At 42.1% G+C, this 26,275-nt stretch overlaps 1 protein-coding gene and 1 long non-coding RNA gene across 2 annotated transcripts in view; one reads left to right on the top strand and one right to left on the bottom strand.

The window, feature by feature from the left end:
* The window catches only part of LOC138948520 (uncharacterized), a 39,521-nt gene extending 14,251 nt beyond the window's left edge, over positions 1-25,270 (top strand). The window contains exons 3-4 of the mRNA XM_070320072.1: positions 22,774-22,875; positions 23,725-25,270. Of these exons, the coding sequence (XP_070176173.1) occupies positions 22,774-22,875; positions 23,725-23,843 (221 nt within the window). The 3' untranslated portion in view covers positions 23,844-25,270. The remainder of the gene's footprint in view (positions 1-22,773; positions 22,876-23,724) is intronic.
* LOC138948550 (uncharacterized) overlaps positions 1-26,275 on the bottom strand; it is a 338,312-nt gene that overhangs the window by 158,915 nt on the left and 153,122 nt on the right. The window lies entirely within an intron of this gene.

The following is a 26,275-nucleotide window of genomic DNA, read 5'->3' as shown; positions in this document are numbered from 1 at the left end:
CTGCCTAAATGGCGGGGTAAAAACGGTCATACACGTACAATTCCACTCGTGCAAAAACACGAGTGTACGTGGGAGTTTCAGCCCACGAACGCAGAAGAAGAAGAAGAAGAAGATTCCAACAGTGCCCGGACTAAGATAAGCCACGATAGATTCCTTGGGTTTGAAACACTAAACCTGAATATTATCAATCTCTCTCTCTCTTTCTCTCTCTCTCTCTCTCTCTCTCTCTCTCTCTCTCTCTCTCTCTCTCTCTCTCTCTAACACGCACTCTTTTCTATCTCTCTCTCCCTAACACACACTCTCACACTATCTCTCTCTAACACGCACACTTCCCTATCTCTCTCTCTCTAACACACACTCTCTCTCTCTCTAACACACTCTCGCTCTCTCTAACACACACACTCTCTCTGACACACACACTCTCTCTCTCTAACACACACTCTCTCTAACACACACTCTCTCTAACACACTCTCTCAAACACACTCTATCTCTAACACACACACAGTCTCTCTCTAACACACTATCTCTCTCTACCTTTCTCTCTCTCTCCCTTTCTCTCTAACACACACACTCTCTCTCTCTCCCTTTCTCTCCCCCTTTCTCTCTCCCTTTCTCTCTCTCTCCCCCTCTCTCTCTCTAACACACACACACACACACACACACACACACACACACACACATACACTCTTTCTCTCTCTCTAATACACACTCTCTCTCTCTCTCTTCCCCCTTCTCTCACAATCTCTCTCTCTCTCTCCCCTTCTCTGTCTCTCTCTCTCTCTCCCCTTCTCTCAATCTCTCTCTCTCTCTCTCTCCCCTTCTCTCTCTCTCTCTCTCTCTCCCCTTCTCTCAATCTCTCTCTCTCTCTCTCTCGCTCTCTCTCCCCTTCTCTCTCTCTCTCTCTCTCTCTCTCTCTCTCTCTCTCTCTCTCTCTCTCTCTCTCTCTCTCTCTCTCTCTCACGGAGACATTACGTGATAATTTTATTTTGAACTATAACAGACTAAAAATCATAACACCGACTCCACGTATTGACCTTTTCAAATCAAGCCTTCTATATTCAGGTGCGGTCCTATGGAACTCACTGCCTATTTTTCTTAAGCATAAAACAAACACAGACAGCTTCAAAAAAAATTATATGTCGCACATAATGCAACTAAACATGTGCTGAATGGTTCAACAATTCATTTAAAATGTATGTGCATGTTAAACTAAATTATAATAATATGCAGATCTAAATTAAGATATGTTAAAAATTGACATATTTATCATTGGAAATTGTACTTAAAATGCAGCATGACAATTTTTTTTTAAATTTATATCTGTATATATATATATAATGTATTATAAGTTTGATGTGATAGTTATTTGATTATATTGTTTTCTGTTCTTGTTGACCCTATATTAGGGCGAGGGCTGGATGTAAAAAAGCAATATTCTTGCTTATCTATTACCCTCGATAATAAAGATTTTGTCTTGTCTTGTCTTGTCTTGTCTCTCTCTCTCTCTGTCTCTCTCTGTCTATCTCTCACACTATCTCTCTCTCTCTCTGTCTCTCTCTGTCTCTGTCTCTCTCTCTCTCTCCTCAGGGGCGGGGACGTAGCTCAGTTGGTAGCGCGCTGGCTTTGTAGCCAGTTGCTCGCTATCAGCGTGGGTTCGATCCCCACGTTCGGCGAGAGATTTATTTCTCGGAGTCAACTTTGTGCAGACTCTCTTCGGTGTCCGAACACCCCCGTGTGCACACGTGCGCACGAAAAAGATCCCAAGTTCACAGCAAAAGTCTCAGGGCTTGGAAAACACGAAGACACGCATGCATTGTCTCTCGTCTCTGATTATCATGATCGTATTTCGATACTTTGACGAGACAAACCCAATGCTGGTGTGTCGAAGAAGACAGCCACAGCGGGCTTGTTCGAATCAAAGTATATAGCTATTCTGATGAACACGTGGGGGAATTCGGGGGCTGTGATTGGATGGTCTCTTCCGATCATCAAAGCATAATGCGGCGGAAGTTGTCCATTTTACTCAATATCCAAAAGCATATTGAGAAAAATGGCCGACGCATGATTCCGGTTTACCCATCTGTACCACGGCGATGTTTCTATCGACAACAGCATACACTGACAACTTAAAAAGCTGTTTTAACAACTGTGTTGTCAAGTCGAATGCACTTGGAGTCAGTTTTTCTTCCAAAGTCAGAAAGCGTGTAGCGGTGTGCATGTCTGCGCGAACATGATGCGCGTAAGAAGTTTGTCTGCTATCAAAACCTGAGATCAACGCATCGACGCAAAAACTGTCATTTTGTAAGTTTGGAACAACAAATCAAGGTCATAACAGCTATATAATCGCTATTGTGTTTTCAGCGTAGCCATACGGTCCGATATTTAGACTCGAACAAGTATAATGCGACTCGTCTTCGACTCGTCGGCATTGTCTCGTCAAAATATCGGACCCATTTGCTACGCTGAAAACACAATAGCTGTTAATCACACCATATCTTCAGCGTATTATCAATACCTGTCCCAATATAGACCAGTTGGTCTAAGAGGACGTTAAACCCTAATAGTCAGTCTCTCTCCTCTTCTCTCTCAATCTCTCTCCGCCGCCTTCATTACACCCCCGGTATAGGGGTGTGTATAGGTTTCGCTCGATGTGTTTGTTTGGGTGTTTGTGTGTTTGTGTGTTTGTGTGTTTGTGTTCGCATATAGATCTCAAGAATGAACGGACCGATCGTCACCAAACTTGGTGAACAGGTTCTATACATTCCTGAGACGGTCCTTACAAAAATTGGGACCAGTCAAACACACGGTTAGGGAGTTATTGGTGGATTAAAATTATACAAGGACTTATACAGGGACATCTTCATGGTCAAAGGGAAATAACCATTCTCACTCAGTCACTGCCACCAACTGAGAAGGTTATTTCCCTTTGACGGGGGTGTTTTTCCTACCTCGTAGGAATTTCTTGTTATTGGTGTGTTTTAGCCAGGCAGCTTAGCGATATGATGGGGACCGACTTGACAAAAGTGTCAAACTTTGTGAGGCAATTCTGTAGACCCTACTTATTAATTTTTTGCTAGGCCCCATCAAATTTGGCCAATGCAGCCCAGTCATGTGACGTCATCAATTTTTCTATAGTATTAATAGAGGAAAATACTGCATTTTCATGTCTAAGCAAGATGTTTTGAAAATGTAAAGGCAATATGATCAATTCAATGAATAAAATCAGAAAAGGATACATTTCAAATAATTTTTTAATCAATAAACATTCATATTTTTGCGAAATATTTGTTTATGGTTTAACAAAACTCGAAAATAAGGCCAAAAAAATCATATCACGACATTGTACGTAACTTGCTTCCATAGTATCAATGAACATGGCAATTAAACATTAATTTGTTTCAGGAATATTAGTGTTTATAACTGCTTATTCAGCCCCTTAAAGTTTTCAACATTTAGGAAAACGTCTTTAAAGCAATTCTGGCATGTACATCGGCAACCGCAGCTGGTACGAGTATGTGGATATCCATTGATCTATTTGTCACAGCTGCACTTGCACCATCTTGTGCATTGCCATCCAGCTTTCCTGCAACCACATGTGGTGTCACATCCTCTTGCACCCTTGCATGCACATTACAATTTTAACTGGTTGGCTGCAAGCTTCAGATGCTACTGGCAGTGTCATCCAAAAAGGGAGCCAAGCCTTGCTGTCCTTGTCCAGAGTCTAGCCCCATCCCTCTCAGCTGGCTGGTTTTGTCATACAGGACAACTGTGAAGCGTTCCAGCAATTTGAAGTGCATGGTGGCTGTTCAACTCCATGGCAACAAAAGGATTCTCTTCAATTAACCTAAAGGCCTCTGTTACTGCAGGATAACATTTCCATGCAGCCCATGTAGACAGTTTTCCTTTGCCAAAAAAAAGGCAGAGACCGTGTCGCAACCGGTGAAGCTGAGGAAAGTGGGGAGGGCTGTAGACTTTTCCTCTCCAAGGGCTAGAGCAATGGCATTGATGTGAAAGTACGTGAAATTCTTTCCTGTGCCGAAAGCAATCCAAATCTCTGCCGCTGGACACATTGCTTGAAGCTTGCAGAAATTTCCAATGATGATGACGATGACGTCAGTGTCCACAGTGCGAACTAAGCAAGCACAGGACCCAGTCTGCAGTGCATTTTGTAGATGCAGCAGTATCTTTGTGTCTGCTTCCTTATGATCATTGTCTGGCTTCAGTAAAGTAGACCCGATCCGATTTCCGATGTTCCAATGACCTCAAAATGCCGGGCATACATATGTTAAAGCGTAATTGGGCCATAGGTAGCGACGACTTTGTCTTTCCAAGTCTTGCAGAGTTCTTTTTGCGACTTTCATGGTAAGTTATTTCCTTGTTCGCTTCTTCAGGGGGGACTGTACGTCCGTGCTATTTGTCATTGCCGCAGCTTATTCCCCCATATACTCTGTCCGGTTGTTGTTGAATTTATACCATGCGTCCCAACAACTGTTGTCACTGGGGCTGTCCCAGGATTTAAAGGGTCAAGAGAACATTTGAGAGCGGCGATTGCGATTATAGGGCTACCTTCTACATGACTACTACATCGGCACCATCGTCCTCAGTATAGGCATACTCAACAGCTTGGCAATCATGGTGGTCAGTATGCGCGGCACCATTCGTGACAGTCGGCCAAATTGCTGGAACGCTTCACAGTTGTCCTGTATGACAAAACCAGCCAGCTGGGCTCTGTTGATGAGGCCCGATGAGAGCTGTTTTGCCACATGCACAGAGACAAGATGATGACGGAAGCCCTTCCTCCCACACAGGGAACATTATTACAGCATTCAAACCGTGCTGTCTACCAAGCAAGCATTTGGACCACTGCTGACCAGGCCCAGCAGCAAGCACCATCTCCAGAGGGATGGGTCTGGACTCTGGACAAGGACAGCAAGGCTTGGCTCCCTTTTTGGACGACACTGCCAATAGCATCTGAAGCTTGCAGCCAACTAGTCAAATGTGCATGCAAGGGTGCAAGAGGATGTGGCACCACATGTGGTTGCAGGAAAGCTGGATGGCAATGCACAAGATGGTGCAAGTGCAGCTGTGACAAATAGATCAATGGATATCCACATACTCGTTCCAGCTGCGGTTGCCGATGTACATGCCAGAATTGCTTTAAAGACGTTTTCCTAAATGTTGAAAACTTTAAGGGGCTGAATAAGCAGTTATAAACACTAATATTTCTGAAACAAATTAATGTTTAATTGTCATGTTCATTGATACTATGGAAGCAAGTTACGTACAATGTCGCAATATGATTTTTTTGGCCTTATTTTCGAGTTTTGTCAAACCATAAACAAATATCTCGCAAAAATATGAATGTTTATTGATTAAAAAATTATTTGAAATGTATCCTTTTCTGATTTTATTCATTGAATTGATCATATTGCCTTTACATTTTTAAAACATCTTGCTTAGACATGAAAATGCAGTATTTTCCTCTATCAATGCTATGGAAAAATTGATGACGTCACATGACTGGGCTGCATTGGCCAAATTTGATGGGGCCTAGCAAAAAATGAATAAGTAGGGTCTACAGAATTGCCTCACAAAGTTTGACACTTTTGTCAGATCTGTCCCCATCCGGTAAAAAAATCGACGTAAGCTGCCTAGCTATTTGTTGTTGTTGCTGGGTTGTTGCTTCTTGCAATTGTTCGTGAGTTTGTGACGGAGATATTCCCGATTTTCGATCAGACAAACAAAAATTACTCAAATGCAATGACATATGCAGATTTTGAAATTGCCTTTTCCTTTACAAAACTCAAAAAAGACTGCTAATGTCCCAACCTATTATTTATTCTCGTCATCTTCAGATGGAAGAAGCAACGCCTAACTGAGTTAAGCTAGCCCTCATTTCGCTTCTTCCTTATTTCATCCTCGTGTGTCTGTCTGTCCACGAGACGGTCAGTAGGTCGAAGTACCCGTGTAAGTTTCGCTTTGTCAATAACTGAACGTTCCATAAAGAAACCACCATTTTACGTTATTTGTATTTTTTACCATAATATGACATTTGTGACCCTCCACCACGAAATGAGTCGCATGTCACCTCGCGCGGTTCTGCGCTAGGCTTGATGTAAGTCCGGGGAGTGTCTGGTAACAGTGTGAGGGTCACCTAAAGTCACAGGCTTATAACTCAAACAGTTTTCGCTCTTTTCTAAAACGGTTTTCAATACTGGATAGAGCATAAAAAAACTCTTTGGGAAAATGTAAAAATATGAAAATCATGCAAAGGTGACATGCGACTCATTTCGTGGTGGAGGGTCACATTTGATACAGATCGAGACTCTCGTTGTTCTACAAGACCGCACCAGCGGTTGAGACAAACAATGACTGTCGAGATCTGTTTCAAATGTCATATTTTGGTCAAAAATACAAAACAACATTTATGTGTCGTTCCATTTTTTGTTAGATTTTTTTTTTAAACTATTAGTATTACGACTGAACGCATGATTATAAATGTTTAACGCCCTCACGGTTAAACCAGTAGGGGCATGTTCCCGGGTATGACCCCAACTTTAGATGACTGAACGCATGATGATAAATGCTGTTTAACGCCCTCACGATTAAACCATTAGGGGCATGTTCCCGGGTGTGACCCCAATTTTAGATGACTGAACGCATGATGATAAATGCTGTTTAACGCCCTCACGGTTAAACCATTAGAAGCATGTTCACGGGTGTGACCCCAACTTTAGATGACTGAACGCATGATGATAAATCGGCACGGTTGGCCTAGTGGTAAGGCGTCCGCCCCGTGATCGGGAGGTCGTGGGTTCGAACCCCGGCCGGGTCATACCTAAGACTTTAAAATTGGCAATCTAGTGGCTGCTCCGCCTGGCGTCTGGCATTATGGGGTTAGTGCTAGGACTGGTTGGTCCGGTGTCAGAATAATGTGACTGGGTGAGACATGAAGCCTGTGCTGCGACTTCTGTCTTGTGTGTGGCGCACGTTATATGTCAAAGCAGCACCGCCCTGATATGGCCCTTCGTGGTCGGCTGGGCGTTAAGCAAACAACAAAAAAACACAAAAAATGATGATAAATGCTGTTTAACGCCCTCACGGTTAAACCATTAGGGGCATGTTCCCGGGTGTGACCCCAACTTTAGATGACTGAACGCATGATGATAAATGCTGTTTAACGCCCTCACGTTTAAACCATTAGGGGCATGTTCCCGGGTGTGACCCCAACTTTAGATGACTGAACGAATAATGATAAATGCTGTTTAACGCCCTCACGTTTAAACCATTAGGGGCATGTTCCCGGGTGTTACCCTAACTTCAGATGACTTAACGTATGATGATAAATGCTGTTTAACGCCCTCACGTTTAAACCAATAGGGGCATGTTCCCGGGTGTGACCCCAACTTTAGATGACAACGCATGATGATAAATGCTGTTTAACGCCCTCACGGTTAAACCATTAGGGGCATGTTCCCGGGTGTGACCCCAACTTTAGATGACTGAACGCATGATGATAAATGCTGTTTAACGCCCTCACGGTTAAACCAGTAGGGGCATGTTCCCGGGTGTGACCCCAACTTTAGATGACTGAACGCATGATGATAAATGCTGTTTAACGCCCTCACGGTTAAACCATTAGGGGCATGTTCTCGGGTGTGACCCCAACTTTAGATGACTGAACGCATGATGATAAATGCTGTTTAACGCCCTCACGGTTAAACCATTAGGGGCATGTTCCCGGGTGTGACCCTAACTTTAGATGACTGAACGCATGATGATAAATGCTGTTTAACGCCCTCACGGTTAAACCATTAGGGCCATGTTCCCGGGTGTGACCCCAACTTTAGATGACTGAACGCATGATGATAAATGCTGTTTAACGCCCTCACGGTTAAACCATTAGGGCCATGTTCCCGGGTGTGACCCCAACTTTAGATGACTGAACGCATGATGATAAATGCTGTTTAACGCCCTCACGGTTAAACCATTAGGGGCATGTTCCCGGGTGTGACCCCAACTTTAGATGACTGAACGCATGATGATAAATGCTGTTTAACGCCCTCACGGTTAAACCAGTAGGGGCATGTTCCCGGGTGTGACCCCAACTTTAGATGACTGAACGCATGATGATAAATGCTGTTTAACGCCCTCACGGTTAAACCATTAGGGGCATGTTCTCGGGTGTGACCCCAACTTTAGATGACTGAACGCATGATGATAAATGCTGTTTAACGCCCTCACGGTTAAACCATTAGGGCCATATTCCCGGGTGTGACCCTAACTTTAGATGACTGAACGCATGATGATAAATGCTGTTTAACGCCCTCACGGTTAAACCATTAGGGCCATGTTCCCGGGTGTGACCCCAACTTTAGATGACTGAACGCATGATGATAAATGCTGTTTAACGCCCTCACGGTTAAACCAGTAGGGCCATGTTCCCGGGTGTGACCCTAACTTTAGATGACTGAACGCATGATGATAAATGCTTTTTAACGCTCTCACGGTTAAACCATTAGGGGCATGATCCCGGGTGTGACCCCAACTTTAGATGACTGAACGCATGATGATAAATGCTGTTTAACGCCCTCACGGTTAAACCATTAGGGGCATGTTCCCGGGTGTTACCCTAACTTTAGATGACTGAACGCATGATGATAAATGCTGTTTAACGCCCTCACGGTTAAACCATTAGGGGCATGTTCCCGGGTGTGACCCCAACTTTAGATGACTGAACGCATGATGATAAATGCTGTTTAACGCCCTCACGGTTAAACCATTAGGGGCATGTTCCCGGGTGTGACCCCAACTTTAGATGACTGAACGCATGATGATAAATGCTGTTTAACGCCCTCACGGTTAAACCATTAGGGGCATGTTCCCGGGTGTGACCCCAACTTTAGATGACTGAACGCACGCAAACATGCACGCTTTTGTAGTCTCTGCCAGCGGTCTGAATATGAGTTTTAAGTCGTCACATAGTTCAAAGAAGGGAAATCCAATATGTTCGATCGATACATTGCATGCTGATTGATTCTTTACATCACTTGACTACAAAGCGTTTGTGCCTTAACGGCTTTCAAAAACAAATTCTTACAATAACGTTAATTGAAACCGAAGACAGCACTAAGTGCCTCTTTGAGAGAACCGTTCGCACCTAGAAAATGACGCAAGAAGGAATCATAGAGCTCAGATAAATCACATTGTTCGCCGAACAGGTAAACATAAAAATGTCACAGACGACAAAATCCACTTAAGAATTAATATCACAAGCAATGTTACTCTAATTAAAATCAATTAATTATACTACCCGTTGATCACAGCGTGAAAAACTAAATATCAGCCAGATTATGCTGCGCAGTCAAAAGAATCAGCAATCTAATTTTTCAGTTCACATTTTCAACGGAGAGAAAAAGCGTTAAATTGCTCGTAAACCAATATTACACGGACGTTGCAACCCAATACCATGCAGAAATTCACCGGTCAATAGCTGGCTCGATTTTTCTAGCTAAATAAGTACAGACAATCCTCTCTTTGTATCTGCATGTGAAAGCCATATGATTTTTCTTTTTTTCTGATTTAATCATGAGTATTTTTAGTGGATTTTTTTTTATTCTATGGGTTTTTACTCGAAAATTTTCATTTTCTATGGATTTTAATTTTACTCCACTTTAAAAAAAATTAATCTTATGATTTTTCATTTACTTTTTTTTATTTAACATACTTTTCCACTGTTAAAAAAAGAAAAAGATTAACATATGGATTCTTACTGGATTCTTTAATTATATGGATTATGACTGGACTTAAATGTCCATTTTTTCTGGAGCTAATATTATGTACAGCTGAATTTGAACCCCTAAGCTAAAAACTGTGTAAATATATTATTTATTCTAGTATAATGTTCTAGCGCGACCAATGTCTTTTTTAAAACTACACATTTCTAGAAACAAATAATGTTCTAGCGCGACCAATGCCTCTTTTAAAACTACATTTCTAGAAACAAATAATGTTCTAGCGCGACCAATGCCTCTTTTAAAACTACATTTCTAGAAACAAATAATGTTCTAGCGCGACCAATGCCTCTTTTAAAACTACATTTCTAGAAACAAATAATGTTCTAGCGCGACCAATGCCTCTTTTAAGACTACAGTTTCTAGAAACAAATAATGTTCTAGCGCGACCAATGCCTCTTTTAAAACTACATTTCTAGAAACAAATAATGTTCCAGCGCGACCAATGTCTCTTTTAAAAATACACATTTCTAGAAACAAATAATGTTCTAGTCCGACCAATGCCTCTTTTAAAACTACATTTCTAGAAACAAATAATGTTCTAGCGCGACCAATGCCTCTTTTAAAACTACATTTCTAGAAACAAATAATGTTCTAGCGCGACCAATGCCTCTTTTAAAACTACATTTCTAGAAACAAATAATGTTCTAGCGCGACCAATGCCTCTTTTAAAACTACATTTCTAGAAACAAATAATGTTCTAGCGCGACCAATGCCTCTTTTAAAACTACATTTCTAGAAACAAATAATGTTCTAGCGCGACCAATGCCTCTTTTAAAACTACATTTCTAGAAACAAATAATGTTCTAGCGCGACCAATGCCTCTTTTAAAACTACATTTCTAGAAACAAATAATGTTCTAGCGCGACCAATGTCTTTTTTAAAACTACAGTTTCTAGAAACAAATAATGTTCTAGCGCGACCAATGCCTCTTTTAAAACTACATTTCTAGAAACAAATAATGTTCTAGCGCGACCAATGCCTCTTTTAAGACTACAGTTTCTAGAAACAAATAATGTTCTAGCGCGACCAATGCCTCTTTTAAAACTACATTTCTAGAAACAAATAATGTTCTAGCGCGACCAATGCCTCTTTTAAAACTACATTTCTAGAAACAAATAATGTTCTAGCGCGACCAATGCCTCTTTTAAAACTACATTTCTAGAAACAAATAATGTTCTAGCGCGACCAATGCCTCTTTTAAAAATACACATTTCTAGAAACAAATAATGTTCTAGTCCGACCAATGCCTCTTTAACCCTATAATCCTACCAGCACATTATGTTCATCGAACCGTGTCATGGGTCGAGAGGCGTCTCAGCAGGTGGTGCTCCGGCTCGCGTCGAGCCAATGAAGCTTGAAAGAGTAAAACCGTGTCGGGTCGGTGACGCTAGAACGGCGGGCAGGCTCTGTGGTCACGGTCCTTTAATCAACCTTTGATCCACGGTTGAGAGGACTAATTAGGACAGGTTTAAATTCAGGACGCTACTACGACGACACGACGGATATGGACAGATATGGTCTGGACGGATATGGTCTGTGCAACTTTGACAGTAACGAGAATAGAAAACAAACTTGATTAATGTTGAATTATGGGAAGTTTAATCATGGACAGAATCGGAGTCGATTAAAGCTACGCGGCACTTCGTTGTTTTTTTCAGCAAACGTCGACTTCAATTTAACCAAGTTATATTTAAAAGAACGAGATAAAACTTCACACACTTTTTTTTCTCTCTAAAAAGCTCTCTTTCTCTTTTAGTTCGAGAAGAATCAAATGACTTTGTTGTAAATATGTCTGCTGAATAACTTTTAACGAGATTAATTTGCTTTTTTCGACGTTTGCATCACCTGGGCACCAACTAGATCTCTTTCTGTGCTGAATTGGTGATCATGTCTATTTTTGTCTGTATCAGAGTCACTGCAGATTCAAAATGTTTGGCGATTAATTGGGGTAAAATATATCGACTGAAACACTCAGATTCGACTGAGCAGATAAAACTTAGCAAATTACGTGGGGAAAAAGCAAGAAGAAGATGGGGTTTTTTGTGAATAGAAATATAAAAATGTTTTTTATATTGCGATCTTTTCTCAAAAAGAAAGTACTTGACGGTCTTTCTTTCTTTCTTTCTTTATTTGGTGTTTAACGTCGTTTTCAACCATTCAAGGTTATATCGCGACGGATACTTGACGGTACGCGGGTTTGGTCGAATTAGAAGGAGAGAGCTGTGTCATCAACTTGACATGAAGAACTTTGTAGAACTAAGAATGATTCTTCTTCTTCTTCTTCGTTCGTGGGCTGAAACTCCCACGTATTTACGTGTATGACCGTTTTTACCCCGCCATTTAGGCAGCCATACGCCGCTTTCGGAGGAAGCATGCTGGGTATTTTCGTGTTTCTATAACCCACCGAACTCTGACATGGATTACAGGATCTTTTCCGTGCGCACTTGGTCTTGTGCTTGCGTGTACACACGAAGGGGGATAAGCCACTAGCAGGTCTGCACATAAGTTGACCTGGGAGATCGGAAAAATCTCCACACTTAACCCACCAGGCGGCCGCGGCCGGGATTCGAACCCTCGACCTTCCGATTAAGAGGCCGACGTCTTACCACCACGCCACAGCGCCCGTCGAACTAACAATGATAATTCCTGCTCTAGAAAAAACAAGAAATTCCTACGAGGTAGGAAAAACACCCCCGTCAAAGGGAAATAACCTTCTCAGTTGGTGGCAGTGACTGAGTGAGAATGGTTATTTCCCTTTGACCATTAAGATGTTCCTCTATAAGTCCTTGTATAATTTTAATCCACCAATAACTCCCTAACCGTGTGTTTGACTGGTCCCAATTTTTGTAAGGACCGTCTCAGGAATGTATAGAACCTGTTCACCAAGTTTGGTGACGATCGGTCCGTTCATTCTTGAGATCTATATGCGAACACAAACAAACAAACAAACACATCGAGCGAAACCTATACACACCCCTATACCGGGGGTGTAAAAATCCGATGGTATCCAGCGTTTGCGGCGTACGTTAAACCAAACTGCTTGCGTCGTACGCTTAAACCTCTCTATACAAATGTGCTACTTCTGGAGCCAAACGAGCGTCGTACGCTTAAACCTCTCTATACAAATGTGCTACTTCTGGAGCCAAACGAGCGTCGTACGCTTAAACCTCTCTATACAAATGTGCTGCTTCTGGAGCCAAACGAGCGTCGTACGCTTAAACCTCTCTATACAAATGTGCTGCTTCTGGAGCCAAACTAGCGTCGTACGCTTAAACCTCTCTATACAAATGTGCTACTTCTGGAGCCAAACGAGCGTCGTACGCTTAAACCTCTCTATACAAATGTGCTACTTCTGGAGCCAAACGAGCGCAAAAAGATAACTCTGGACGAACGATGCTCTACGAGGCCCCGATGAGCCAGGTGATCCGATTTGCGTTTTCGGATCGCAATAAAACCAGCGCCGATTGGTCGGAAACCGGTTTCTGTGTGGCACGCCATTCTTGCCACACATCCTGATTGTGTTTGCGTTTTCAAGCTGAGAGGGCCGATAATGTTGGTGCTTGAAACGCCGGGAGGTTTTACGGGTTGTTTCCCCTGCTGTCAGAGGCGAAAGGGTTTTGACCTGTGGTGATTGATCTCGGGTGAAAAATAAAAGGCGGACAAATAAGCTAACAAAGAGAAGCGGACAAAAGAAATGTGGTCCGTCGAGGGATTTGAGTGTTGCTCGTCCGTGATTATCATGCTCCCGGAGGGTTAAGTTGCGCACACACACTCCCACGCTATGAGTTAAATGCTAACATTGGGGTAGATGTAATGTGGCTGTTATTTGGTGTAGGGGGGACCAGAGGATCTATTGTGATTGATGACGATGTGTGTGTGTGTGTGTGTGTGTATGTGTGCGTGTGCGTGTGTGTCTGTGCCTGTATGTGTGTGTGTGTGTCTGTCTCTCTGTCTGTCTTGTCTGTCTGTCTCTGAGTCTGTCTGCATGGCTGTCAGTTCAAGTCTTCCCTGACCACCGTGCTACCGTCAGCGGAGTACAGCAATTGTCAGTTACACAAACACTACAGTTTCAGGGATTGGCAGCGATGGTCTCTGGACTGTTGAGCTAGTATTCAACATATTTTGGATAAATCTTCTAAGTAGTAGCTGCATGGTAAGCTACATTTGACTCCGAAAATGACAGCTTTAGCGGCTTATTATCATGTCTCAAACTAGCCCCATACCGCATCAGTTCAGTCCACTCACGGTCAGTTCAATCTGGCATCAGAGCTTGATGATTGGCAGGCAAGCTCCATCGCTGTAACTGAGTGAGTAGCCCATGATAATTGCTCGCTAGTTTTCTTTTTCGCAAAACCACGATCACCAGTGCAGTTAGCGAACGCAAGGTGAACAGCCTGTTTGGAGACCACGGAATAATTATCACATGGCGCCATCTGCAAACTGTCAGTCGTCAAACGGTACTCGACAAAAGCTGCCCTTCCTTCTATTTTTCTTTTTGTGTGGCTATATGCAATTATGCACATGTGGGGATAAACAGTGGTGGTAGTGGTGTAGGAAGATGAGTGAAGAGGCTGGGCTCTCTCTCTCTCTCTCTCTCTCTCTCTCTCTCTCTCTCTCTCTCTCTCTCTCTCTCTCTCTCTCTCTCTCTCTCTCTCTCTCTCTCTCTCTCTCTCTCTCCACACACACATACACACACACACAGTCACACACACACAGACCGTGACACCCAGACAAGTGCGAAGAAGAATTGAAAAGTGAAATAGAAATCAGTGCAGACGGGACAAAAAAAATAGCAAGTTCTTCTCAGCTCAGCTTCTCCATGTATTGCTTGACTCCCATCCAATCCCCTGACGCCGGGCTTGGGAGAAGAACCGCCGTATAGCACTGGAATACAGAAGAACCCCCCCCCCCCCCCTTGTTGTACCCCCCCCCCCCCCCTTATTTAAAAAAAAAAGATCCCACATTATAAGACATTGCCTTTTGCTGTTCATAAACATTGTAAATCTACCTCCATGTCAAGACTCCCTCTATTTTACATTTAGTCAAGTTTTGACTAATTTTTTTAACATAGTGGTGTGTGTATGTGTGTGTGTGTGTGTGTGTGTAGAGCGATTCAGAGAAAACTACTGGACTGATCTTCATGAAACTTTACATGAGAGATCCTGAGCATGATATCCCCAGACATTTTCATGGTTTCGATAAATGTCTTTGATGACGTCATATCCGGTTTTTGTGTGAAAGTTAAGGCGGCACAATCACGCTCTCATTTTTTAACCAAATGGGTTAAACTTTTGGTCAAGCAATCTTTGACGAAGTCTGGACTATGCATTGCAGCTCGGCAGCTTAAAAAATTAAGTAATGAGTTTGCTCATTAAACTTGTCATTAAAACCATATATTTGCAAACAGAGTTAAAATGATTGCATCGTGTGTTTTCTTATCAAATTTTGAATCTGAAAATATATAGTTATGTCATGTTTACTCTAAAACTGTGATCACAATTAACAAAAATAGGTTAATTGGGTACTCCGATTTAATTTTAGAAATCGATCCAAAAATGATTTAATCTTATTCTTTATTCTTTTTATAATTCTGAAAACACATAGATATGTTATGTTTGGATTAAAACAGGCTCAGAAAGTTAAACAGAATATTGAACAGCGCGCTTTCCTACTAAGCGCAAACGCAACTGCGCTGATTTCAACAGCTTGTCTAAATGTAGTAATTTCGCCTTACGCGACTTGTGAAAACCTGATTTTGTCCTATTTTTGGAGGTCTTACAAGTGAGGTTCCACTGTACCTTTGTCCATTGTCAAAATTAATCCGGACTGGGTCAAAGCTATCAATCTCGTAATTCGTACAGTGTCCGGCGGAATCGAACAAAGACAGCGAGGGGGTCGGGGGGAAATCACCGTTGAGAAAGGACATGAGACTCTGGCTCCAGTGTAACCTGACCTGCTTTGGGTTGGTTTTACGTGCTATACAGTGCGTTGTGGTCGTGGTGTGTGTCATCTTCTTTCTTTCCAGGACTCAAAATCGATATTACACCAGTGGTAATTGGATTAGAAAATCCGAAACGATCAGACTGAGTGTGTCCCAAAAGTTGTCTTGTTTTTCATTTTGCTTGATGTAATCGTACAAAAAGCAACATCCACACTCTACATTGACGACTAATGCTCCACTCTCTGTAACATCCACACTCTACATTGAAGGCTAGTGTTCCACTCTCTGTAACATCCACACTCTACATTGAAGACTAGTGCTCCACTCTCTGTAACCTGGGCTGAGGTGCACGAGAAAGTTACCACACAAACGGAAACCACCCGCAGTGTTGGATTGGTTGAAACTGAGATGTGTTGTGATTTCAACGAATCAGAACCCGCGGTTTGTTCTCTCCCGTTTGGGTGGCACCCACTTTCAGTTCGTGCCCCTCAGTCCTAGTGGTAAGGCGTCCGCCCCGTGATCGGGAGGTCGTGGGTTCGAACCCCGGCCGGGTCATATCTAAGACTTTAAAATTGGCAATCTAGTGGCTGCTCCGCCTGGCGTCTGGCATTATGGGGTTAGTGCTAGGACTGGTTGGTCCGATGTCAGAATAATGTGACTGGGTGAGACATGAAGCCTGTGCTGCGACTTCTGTCTTGTGTGTGGCGCACGTTAAATGTCAAAGCAGCACCGCCCTGATATGGCCCTTCGTGGTCGGCTGGGCGTTAAGCAAACAAACAAACAAACAAACCTCAGCCCTGTTTTAAACACTGCCTGACTTACTATTTAGTTCTACTAGCAAAAATCTTCTTCTTCTTGTCGTTCGCCTTTACACTTGGAGTCCTAAGCTGGTGGTCTTATGTAGAGCCTCCACAGGTCCATGCAGCTTCTCGTGGAGGGTCGTCGGCCTGGTCCAAGTCTCTCTCCTCAGGGGCTGGAGATTCCTGCAGTCCTGCAGGATGTGGGTTGCATCTTGCTCTGCGTCTCCTCAGGGACATATGGGGGAGGGCACGGCTCGCAGTTTTTTTGTACAGGTGTTGTGGCAGTCTGTTGTGCCCTGTTCTTAGGCGGGAAATGACGACCTTTTCAGGCCTTGACAGTTGCTGGTAGCTGCCATCATGACACTTGGAGACAGCAACAGTCCAGCTTGAGCTTCAGGCCTTCAATTATGCCCCGTCAGAATATGGTTGTGGGGGTCAAATGACTTGTAGTCTTTTGCTCCCAGGCTGAACCTTGCCCCCGAAACAGACTTCGAGATGTTGCCCAAGAAGAACACTAAGAATGAAAATGTAACATACAACTTTAAAGCACGCCCTGATTTCGTTTCACGGGATCACATCAATATTACTCAGCTACACAGAAACATATCGTCGTTAAAATATTTGTTAATTGCAAGACGAATGAAATAATCTAACAAAACAGAACTTCCTAAAACTTTGAAAAAAACAACCCCAGTTTCACCAGCAAATTCAAGCTTATATAACAAATGTGACCTTAAAAGATTAAACACTTGAACAATGCCCCCTCCCCCCCCCCCCTCATCTTCCCCTTTTGAGACTCCCCCCTCCCCCTCCCGATTTAAGACTTTAAGACTTTGCTTTTTCAGATTTTCTGTTCCTAAGTTATGTGAGCTTACTTCCGTTTCAAGACTCCTTATTTTTTAATTAAGACCTTTTTTTTTCTTCAGATGTTCGAATGTCTTCAAAAGGGTTCCACTGTAACTTAAAGCTGCTCTTTTTCCCTCGCGTTTCGTGTACTTGTGTCGGTAGCTAGTAAACCGTTGTCTTAAACTTAAACCTTCCAGTAAATCTTCAATTATTTGCTGTTAGTGTGTGAGTTAATGTTCTGTCGCTGCGTTCTAGTTGTGTGGACTCGGGAAAAAGAGACAAAAGCCCGAGGCTCAGTCAAACAAGGCCATTTTTTTTCTTCAGCTTGTTTGTTTGTTTGTTTGCTTAACGCCCAGCCGACCACGAAGGGCCATATCAGGGCGGTGCTGCTTTGACATAATAACGTGCGCCACACACAAGACAGTAGTCGCAGCACAGGCTTCATGTCTCACCCTGTCACATTATTCTGACACCGGACCAACCAGTCCTAGCACTAACCCCATAATGCCAGACGCCAGGCGGAGCAGCCACTAGATTGCCAATTTTAAAGTCTTAGGTATGACCCGGCCGGGGTTCGAACCCACGACCTCCCGATCACGGGGCGGACGCCTTACCACTAGGCCAACCGTGCCGGTGGGTTTTTATATTTAGTCAAGTTTTGACTAAATATTTTAACATCGAGGGGGAATCGAAACGAGGGTATGGTGTATGTGCGTGTGTCTGTGTGTGTGTCTGTGTGTGTGTCTGTGTGTGTGTGTAGAGCGATTCAGACTAAACTACTGGACCGATCTTTATGAAATTTGACATGAGAGTTCCTGGGTATGAAATCCCCGAACGTTTTTTTCATTTTTTTGATAAATGTCTTTGATGACGTCATATCCGGCTTTTCGTGAAAGTTGAGGCGGCACTGTCACGCCCTCATTTTTCAACCAAATTGGTTGAAATTTTGGTCAAGTAATCTTCGACGAAGCCCGGGGTTCGGTATTGCATTTCAGCTTGGTGGCTTAAAAATTAATTTATGACTTTGGTCATTAAAAATCGGAAAATTGTAAAAAAAAATAAAAATTTATAAAACGATCCAAATTTACGTTTATCTTATTCTCCATCATTTGCTGATTCCAAAAACATATAAATATGTTATATTCGGATTAAAAACAAGCTCTGAAAATTAAATATATAAAAATTATTATCAAAATTTTTTTTTCGAAATCAATTTAAAAACACTTTCATCTTATTCCTTGTCGGTTCCTGATTCCAAAAACATATAGATATGATATGTTTGGATTAAAAACACGCTCAGAAAGTTAAAACAAAGAGAGGTACAGAAAAGCGTGCTATCCTTCTTAGCGCAACTACTACCCCGCTCTTCTTGTCAATTTCACTGCCTTTGCCATGAGCGGTGGACTGACGATGCTACGAGTATACGGTCTTGCTGAAAAAGGGCAGCTACTTGACTAAATATTGTATTTTCGCCTTACGCGACTTGTTTTTTCTTTGAAAAGACGCGCATTGTGCAATTCTTAACAAAGAAATACTCATATTATTATACTGGCAGGCACCATGCAAACTGTGCACAAAAGGTCAAGAAGTTATTACACCCCCGGTATAGGGGTGTGTATAGGTTTCGCTCGATGTGTTTGTTTGGGTGTTTGTTTGTGTTCGCATATAGATCTCAAGAATGAACGGACCGATCGTCACCACACTTGGTGAACAGGTTCTATACATTCCAGAGACGGTCCTTACAAACATTGGGACCAGTCAAACACACGGTTATGGAGTTATTGGTGGATTAAGATTAAGATTAGGATTCGCTCCATGTGTTTGTTTGTTTGTGTTCGCATATAGATCTCAAGAATGAACGGACCGATCGTCACCAAACTTGGTGAACAGGTTCTATACATTCCTGAGACGGTCCTTACAAAAATTGGGACCAGTCAAACACACGGTTAGGGAGTTATTGGTGGATTCAGATTCTACAAGGACTTATGCAGGGAGATATTAATGGTGAAAGGGAAATAACCTTCTCAGTTGGTGGCAGTGAGAATACTTATTTCCCTTTGACCAACGGGGGTGTTTTTCCTACCTCGGAGGAATTTCTTGTTTATTTATTGTTTTGCTTTACGAAAGGAACATCGGCTTCTTTTTTTTTTATTTCATTAAAAAAAAAAGACCCGGCTACTCCCATTTGGTTTTGTTCTCCACAACAAACTATCATTTGTTTTTATTTTAGAAAAAGGAAACATGGCTAATCTCATTTGTTTTTAGTTCACAGATGACACGTCTTCCTCCGAAGACGGCGTATGGCTGCCTAAATGGCGGGGTAAAAAACGGTCATACACGTAAAATTCCACTCGTGCAAATATAACTAATTGCAAAACAGATCAGATTTGACTGGTGAGACTGTCTGATATCCTGTATAACTAATTGCAAAACAGATCAGATTTGACTGGTAAATCAGTCCGATATCCTGAATGACTAATTGCAAAACAGATCAGATTTGACTTGAGACTGTCTGATATCCTGTATAACTAATTGCAAAACAGATCAGATTTGACTGGTGAGACTGTCTGATATCCTGTATAACTAATTGCAAAACAGATCAGATTTGACTGGTGAGACTGTCTGATATCCTGTATAACTAATTGCAAAACAGATCAGATTTGACTGGTGAGACTGTCCGATATTCTGTAAAACTAAAAGCAAAACAGATCAGATTTGACTGATGAGACTGTCTGATATCCTGTATAACTAATTGGAAAACAGATCAGATTTGACGGCTGAGTCTATCCGATATCCTGTATAACTAATTGCAAAACAGATCAGATTTGACTTGAGACTGTCTGATATCCTGTATAACTAATTGCAAAACAGATCAGATTTGACTGGTAAATCAGTCCGATATCCTGAATGACTAATTGCAAAACAGATCAGATTTGACTGGTGAGTATTTTGTTCTGCATAACTAATAGCAAAACATCTAACTGATTACTCAGATTTGACTTGTGACTCTGAAAGATACTCTGTATAACTAATGCCACATCTTTACTCGGATTTGACTGGTGGAGCTGAAATATATCGTGTATAACTAATACCAAAACGTCTTTCTGATTCCTCAGATATGACTGGTGAGTAGAAATAGAAGAAATGGGGGTCCTTAACGTCCTCACGGGAAATTTTCCTTTTAGGGACATGAGTTGGTGATACGCTAAAAGCTGGTAAAAGTGAGAAAGGAGGGAAGGATGACGGGGTGGGTCGGAGTGGTGATGATAAAAGTTTGTTAAGAGGAGTAAATTCTTCTTCTAGATAGTGTGATTTAATATATTTGGGTTTGGCACCCGTTGTCTCCAAAAGCATTGGGAATAGGATGTTAAAAGTAAACGTTTATAAACTGGTGAGTATAAGATGCTCTGTATAACTAATACTAAAAGATCTTATTGATCACTTAGATTTGACTGTAAGATTTCCCGTATAACTAATACCAAAACATCTTACTAGTTACTCAGATTTGACCGTTGAATCTTTAAGATCTTCTGTATTACTAATTTAAAAACATCTTACTGATTACTCAGATTTAACTGCTGATTATAAGATGTTCTGCATAGCTTATAGCCATAAAACAAAAGATTCTGTTAGACATTCTGTAAAACTGGTAGAAAAGCAGAAGGTACACAACCGCGGCGAGTTGCCATCAATATCTTATACGTGATAGAAATGTCGTCGCAGTTACAGTTATCTTGAGCATAATGCCTTTCTACTTACTTACTTACTTACTTACTTACTTACTTACTTACTTACTTACTTACTTACTTACTTACTTACTTACTTACTTACTTACTTACTTACTTACTTACTTACTTACTTATACTTACTTACTTACTTACTTACTTTTCTTGCTTACTTACTTACCTACAGCTATAAATTAAATTGCTGCCTTCAAACAATCAATCAATATGAAGCTTATATAGCGCGTATTCCGTGGGTACAGTTCTAAGCCTTACCTTAAACAGAACCATGCTTTTCTTATTCACTCTTCGAAGTCGAAAAGGAGGGACGATAACTTAAAACAATTACGAACCAATCGAAGTCTAAGAAAGAAAAGTAGTTTGTGTGTATATATACACGGTTAACTTAAAGCATGCTGAAGTTGTACTTACCATCTTACTTACCTACGGCTATAATTATACTTAACTATTACTATCTACTTTACCTTTATTCGATTCATGCTGCCATGCATTTACAGTTCACACTTCAAAGCCAAAAAGAAAAGCTTTTTGAGTGTGAATGGTAATTATACTATGATGTGGAAAACGTGTTCAAAAGCGCATTCGAGCCAACTGAGGAGAGGAGTAGAGAGAGGATATAGGTACCTGACGAATGTGTGTGTGTGTGTGTGTGTGTGTGTGTGTGTGTGTGTGTGTGTGTGTGTGTGTGTGTGTGTGTGTGTGTGTGTGTGTGTGTGTGTGTGTGACGCGAACGCACTCCACCACTACGGAACGCGGATCGTATCAACTGATGCATCAAATTGGTGCATCCAAAACCAAGAATTTGATGCATCATTTTCACAATTTGATGCATCGTTTGGATGCATAAGAATTTTCGGGTTTTCCCAGAAAGTGCAGAGCAAAAAGCAAAATTTGAACCGGAATACGAAGCGAAACGAACGTCGGAAAACGAAAGTTTGAGTCGAAGGTCAAGGGCGTCAAAACTTCGTGTGCACAGAAAACAAACCACAAACAAAACAAAAAATGCCTTAAAATGCATAATGCCGTGACTTTGACTTGTTCCCTATTTAATGGTATGTTGTACGTTTATTTTTGTTTTATCTAACCAATCTGTTTATTTTCGTCAAAATGTCATTTCAAGTTTTTCCGTGTTCAGGCATTTCTTACGGAAAGACCGGAAATGAATGATCTTTCGCATGCATACAAAACTGAAAGTGATGCATCAAAATGATGCATCAAAATGATGCATCATTTTCTAAAAGGATGCATCATTTTCGAATCGGTTGCATCAGTTTTGGAAAACGATGCATCCTTTTTGAAAAATGATGCATCCTTTTGTAAAAATGATGCATCAAATTGTGAAAATGATGCATCAAATCTTGGTTTTGGATGCGTCAATTTGATGCATCAGTTGATACGATCCGCGTTCCGTACATCACAGACAGACAGAGGGACGAGCGGACAGGCATGAATGAAAGACAAATAAAGAGATTTTCTGTCTGTCTGTTTGTCTAAACGGTAAATGAACAACCGACTAACGGACTGACCAAGAAACAGCCAGACATTACGGATAGCCAACCAGGCAGAAAGCCAGCCCGCCAAATAGCCAGCCTGCCAGCCAGCCAGCCAGCCAGACATACTGACAAATGATTGCCCTGTGTTGCAGACATCAGCAAGCTGCTCCTCAAACACCTTCGCTTCCGTCAACTCCCAGAGCCCGGCTCCCGCCTCGCTCCCGCTGCTTACAGCGGTGACTCCCGCCAGACACGTACGTTGTAGAAAAGCTTGATTATCATCCTCCCCTCTTTCCCCTCACACGAAAACATGTTGACTCTCCCTGCGCTACAGTGCTGACTCCCGCAATATACGTAAGTTGCAGAAAATGTTGACCCCTCCCCCTCCCCCACCCCCACCCCCCGCACAACGGTGACTCACACCAGATGTAATTTCCACACAAGTTTGTCTCCCATCCATCCATATCTCTCCCACCCCCAACCCCCATCACCACCCCTACAGCAGTGATTCTCGCCAGACACGTAAGTTGCAGAAAAGTTTGACTCCCCCTGCCTATAGTGTTGACTTCCGCCAGACATAAATTGCAGGCAAGTTTGACTCCCCCTGTCTATAGTGTCGACTCCCGCTGCCTAAAGTGTTGACTCCCACTGCATATGGTGTTGACTCCCACTAGACACGTTGCAAAAATGTTTAACTCCCCTTGTCTACAGTGTTGACTCCCACTGCCTAAAGTGTTGACTCCCACTGCATATAGTGTTGACTCCCACTAGATACGTAAATTGCTGAAATGTTTGACTCCCCTTGTTTATAGTGTTGACTCCCACTGCCTAAAGTGTTGACTCCCACTGCATAATTATAGTGTTGACTCCCACTAGACACGTAAATTGCAGAAATGTTTGACTCCCCCTGTCTATAGTGTTGACTCCCACTGCTTATAGTTTTGACTCCCACTGGACACGTAAACTGCAGGACAGTTTGACTCCCCCCTAACACGTTAGTTACAGGAAAGTTGGACCACACACAACTTTTGATGAATGTCACCCTGTCATTCCTGCATACCTGAATAATTCACCATACTAACCAAACTCTCTGCTTGTTTCAGCCGGCAAGAGACACGGACAGCGGTCACTAGTCAACAACCTGGCTGCCCTGCTGTCCGGTCTGCGAGACAGGCAGGCGGAATCCGAAATGCGCATGCCCAGTCTTCGCTTCGGGAAGTGAGCTTCCGTTTCCGCTCTGCAAGGGGACGTCACTGATCGCCTGCGTCGCACCTTTGAGTCTCACTTTTTTTCAGAATTTATAAAACAGTCTTGTGTCATGACAGGCTCGTCCACAATAGGGCAGGGTAATATCTAGTAAGAAATTTGGGTTGCAGAGTAGACTGCAGGTAGTGTTTGTTTTGTTTGCCGTTGTTTTTTAATAGCATTCTGTGTTGCAAAAGAAATGGGCGGCAGCTGAAATCAACTGGAGGGTCCCGATAGAGAATGTTTTGCGACAGCAAACGTACACTTTTGACGCACACGTCTTGCCTTTTTTTCAAAATAAAAATATCTTTCAAACGATTATGCTCTTTATCTGTTCCATACTGACAGAGATATAGAGATTGTATGCCTCTGATGCTATGCCACGTTTGATGATTTCACGAACACGATTGGTAAGAGTACTAGGTCCAAGGAACAGTCTCGAGGATTTTGATTTGAATGTATGAACTTATTTTTTTATGGAAAGTTACGACGGACGAAGGGACACGATTGTGCACAGTTTAAAGACTATGGTGATTTGCTTCCACAGTACCAGCTGGGGCACTAAAATGTTCATGTACTTAAGACTTTCGAGAATATCAAGGCAAAGGAAAGACATGAAGTTCTGATGTTATAATACTCAGAAATCCAAAACCACAGACATTGAAAAAGTACTCTTTTTTGTCTGTGATCCAAACGTGATGCTTAATACGTTTCAATACCAAAAAGCACAACAAAACAAGAACGGTTAGTGCATAAAACTTTAAATTAAAAACTCATCTGTCTATACTTTAACGTTCCATTAACTAACATTTTGTTCGTGTCTTGACTTATACTTATTAATTTTTCAAAGACAGAGGATAGGGTTCGGGGGAGCGTGGGGGATATTGGCTAAGGCCCAAAAAAAATAGGTGTGGTTACGGTAACATAGCCAAAGAAAAATAGGGTAGGAAGGTAGGCAATCATTTTTTTTTAAACTTTTTTTTCTAATGTGTACAAATTAAACCTACTTGACAGGGAAATAAGTGTGCGACTCGGGCGCTTTAGCTTTCATTGCGTTTTCTGCACTCGTTTTTTGTGTGTTTTTTTTGACAAATGTATTAATAAAAAGTTATAGGGTCGGCCCCTAAAAATAGGGTAGGTCGGGTTACCGTCACCACACCTTTTTTTTTTAGGCCTAACACACAGACAGACAGGTGACCAGGCAATCAGACACACAGACAGGCATGATTTACCTGTAATGACTTACTTTTCTGCACATTTAACATTAGAGTAAGAGACGCTATTTGCCTCGTGCTTAAGACTGTTACTGGGCAATATGTCTCAACGGTGCCAGCTAGGACAATAAAATGTCCATGTCCTTTGGTCTTTTGAAGATATCAAGAAAAAGTAAAGACTTGAAGTTCTGTTTTCTTGTTTTCAGTCTTTCAGGGAGAGAAAGAGAGATAGAAAGAGAGAGAGAGAAAGAGAGAGAGACAGACAGACAGACAGACAGACAGACGGACAGACAGGCAGACAGACAGACAGAGGGGGCGGAAGACAGACGGACAGACAGACAGACAAACAGGCACATACTATGAGACAGACAGGGCAGGTAAGAGCAATAGAAGAGCTAGAGACTGACACTGTCAGGGAGAGAGCAAGACAGACAAATCTGATTGATTATTAGGGTTTAACGTCCTCTTAGACCAACTGGTCTATATTGGGACAGGTATTGGTAATACGTTGAAGATATGGTGTGATACTTTGATTCGAACAAGCCCGCTGTGGCTGTCTTCTTCGACACACCAGCATTGGGGTTGTCTCTTCAAAGTATCGAAATACGATCATGATAATCGGAGACGAGAGATGATGCATGCGTGTCTTCGTGTTTTCCAAGCCCTGAGACTTTCGCTGTGAACGTGGGATCTTTTTCGTGCGCATGTGTGCACACGGGGGTGTTCGGACACCGAAGAGAGTCTGCACAAAGTTAACTCCGAGAAATAAATCTCTCGCCGAACGTGGGGATCGAACCCACGCTGATAGCGACCAACTGGCTACAAAGCCAGCGCGCTACCAACTGAGCTACGTCCCCGCCCCCAGACACCCAGACAAATGTGCAAGCAGACAGACTGGAATGCTTGCACACACTAAGCAAATAAAAATAGTTAGACACAAAGAGTACACAAATCATTAAAACAAAATGACAAAACCTTTATACAACTGCTTGTGTGTTTGTGTCAGCTAGTACCTACGTGTGCTCATCTGATATATATATACTCTATATGTTGGCATGTATGTATGTCGTAAGAGTCTATACCCATGTTCACCCGTAACCCTAACATTGATGTCCTGAAATGCTCTTGTTCAAAAATTTGACATCGATCTGTCTTTCAAGTTCTACACAAAAATTCGTTGACGCAGAACAGCAAA

This window comes from Littorina saxatilis, linkage group LG15 (genome assembly GCF_037325665.1).
Source record: "Littorina saxatilis isolate snail1 linkage group LG15, US_GU_Lsax_2.0, whole genome shotgun sequence".
Taxonomy (NCBI): domain Eukaryota; kingdom Metazoa; phylum Mollusca; class Gastropoda; order Littorinimorpha; family Littorinidae; genus Littorina; species Littorina saxatilis.
This window is presented reverse-complemented; position numbering and strand designations above follow the sequence as displayed.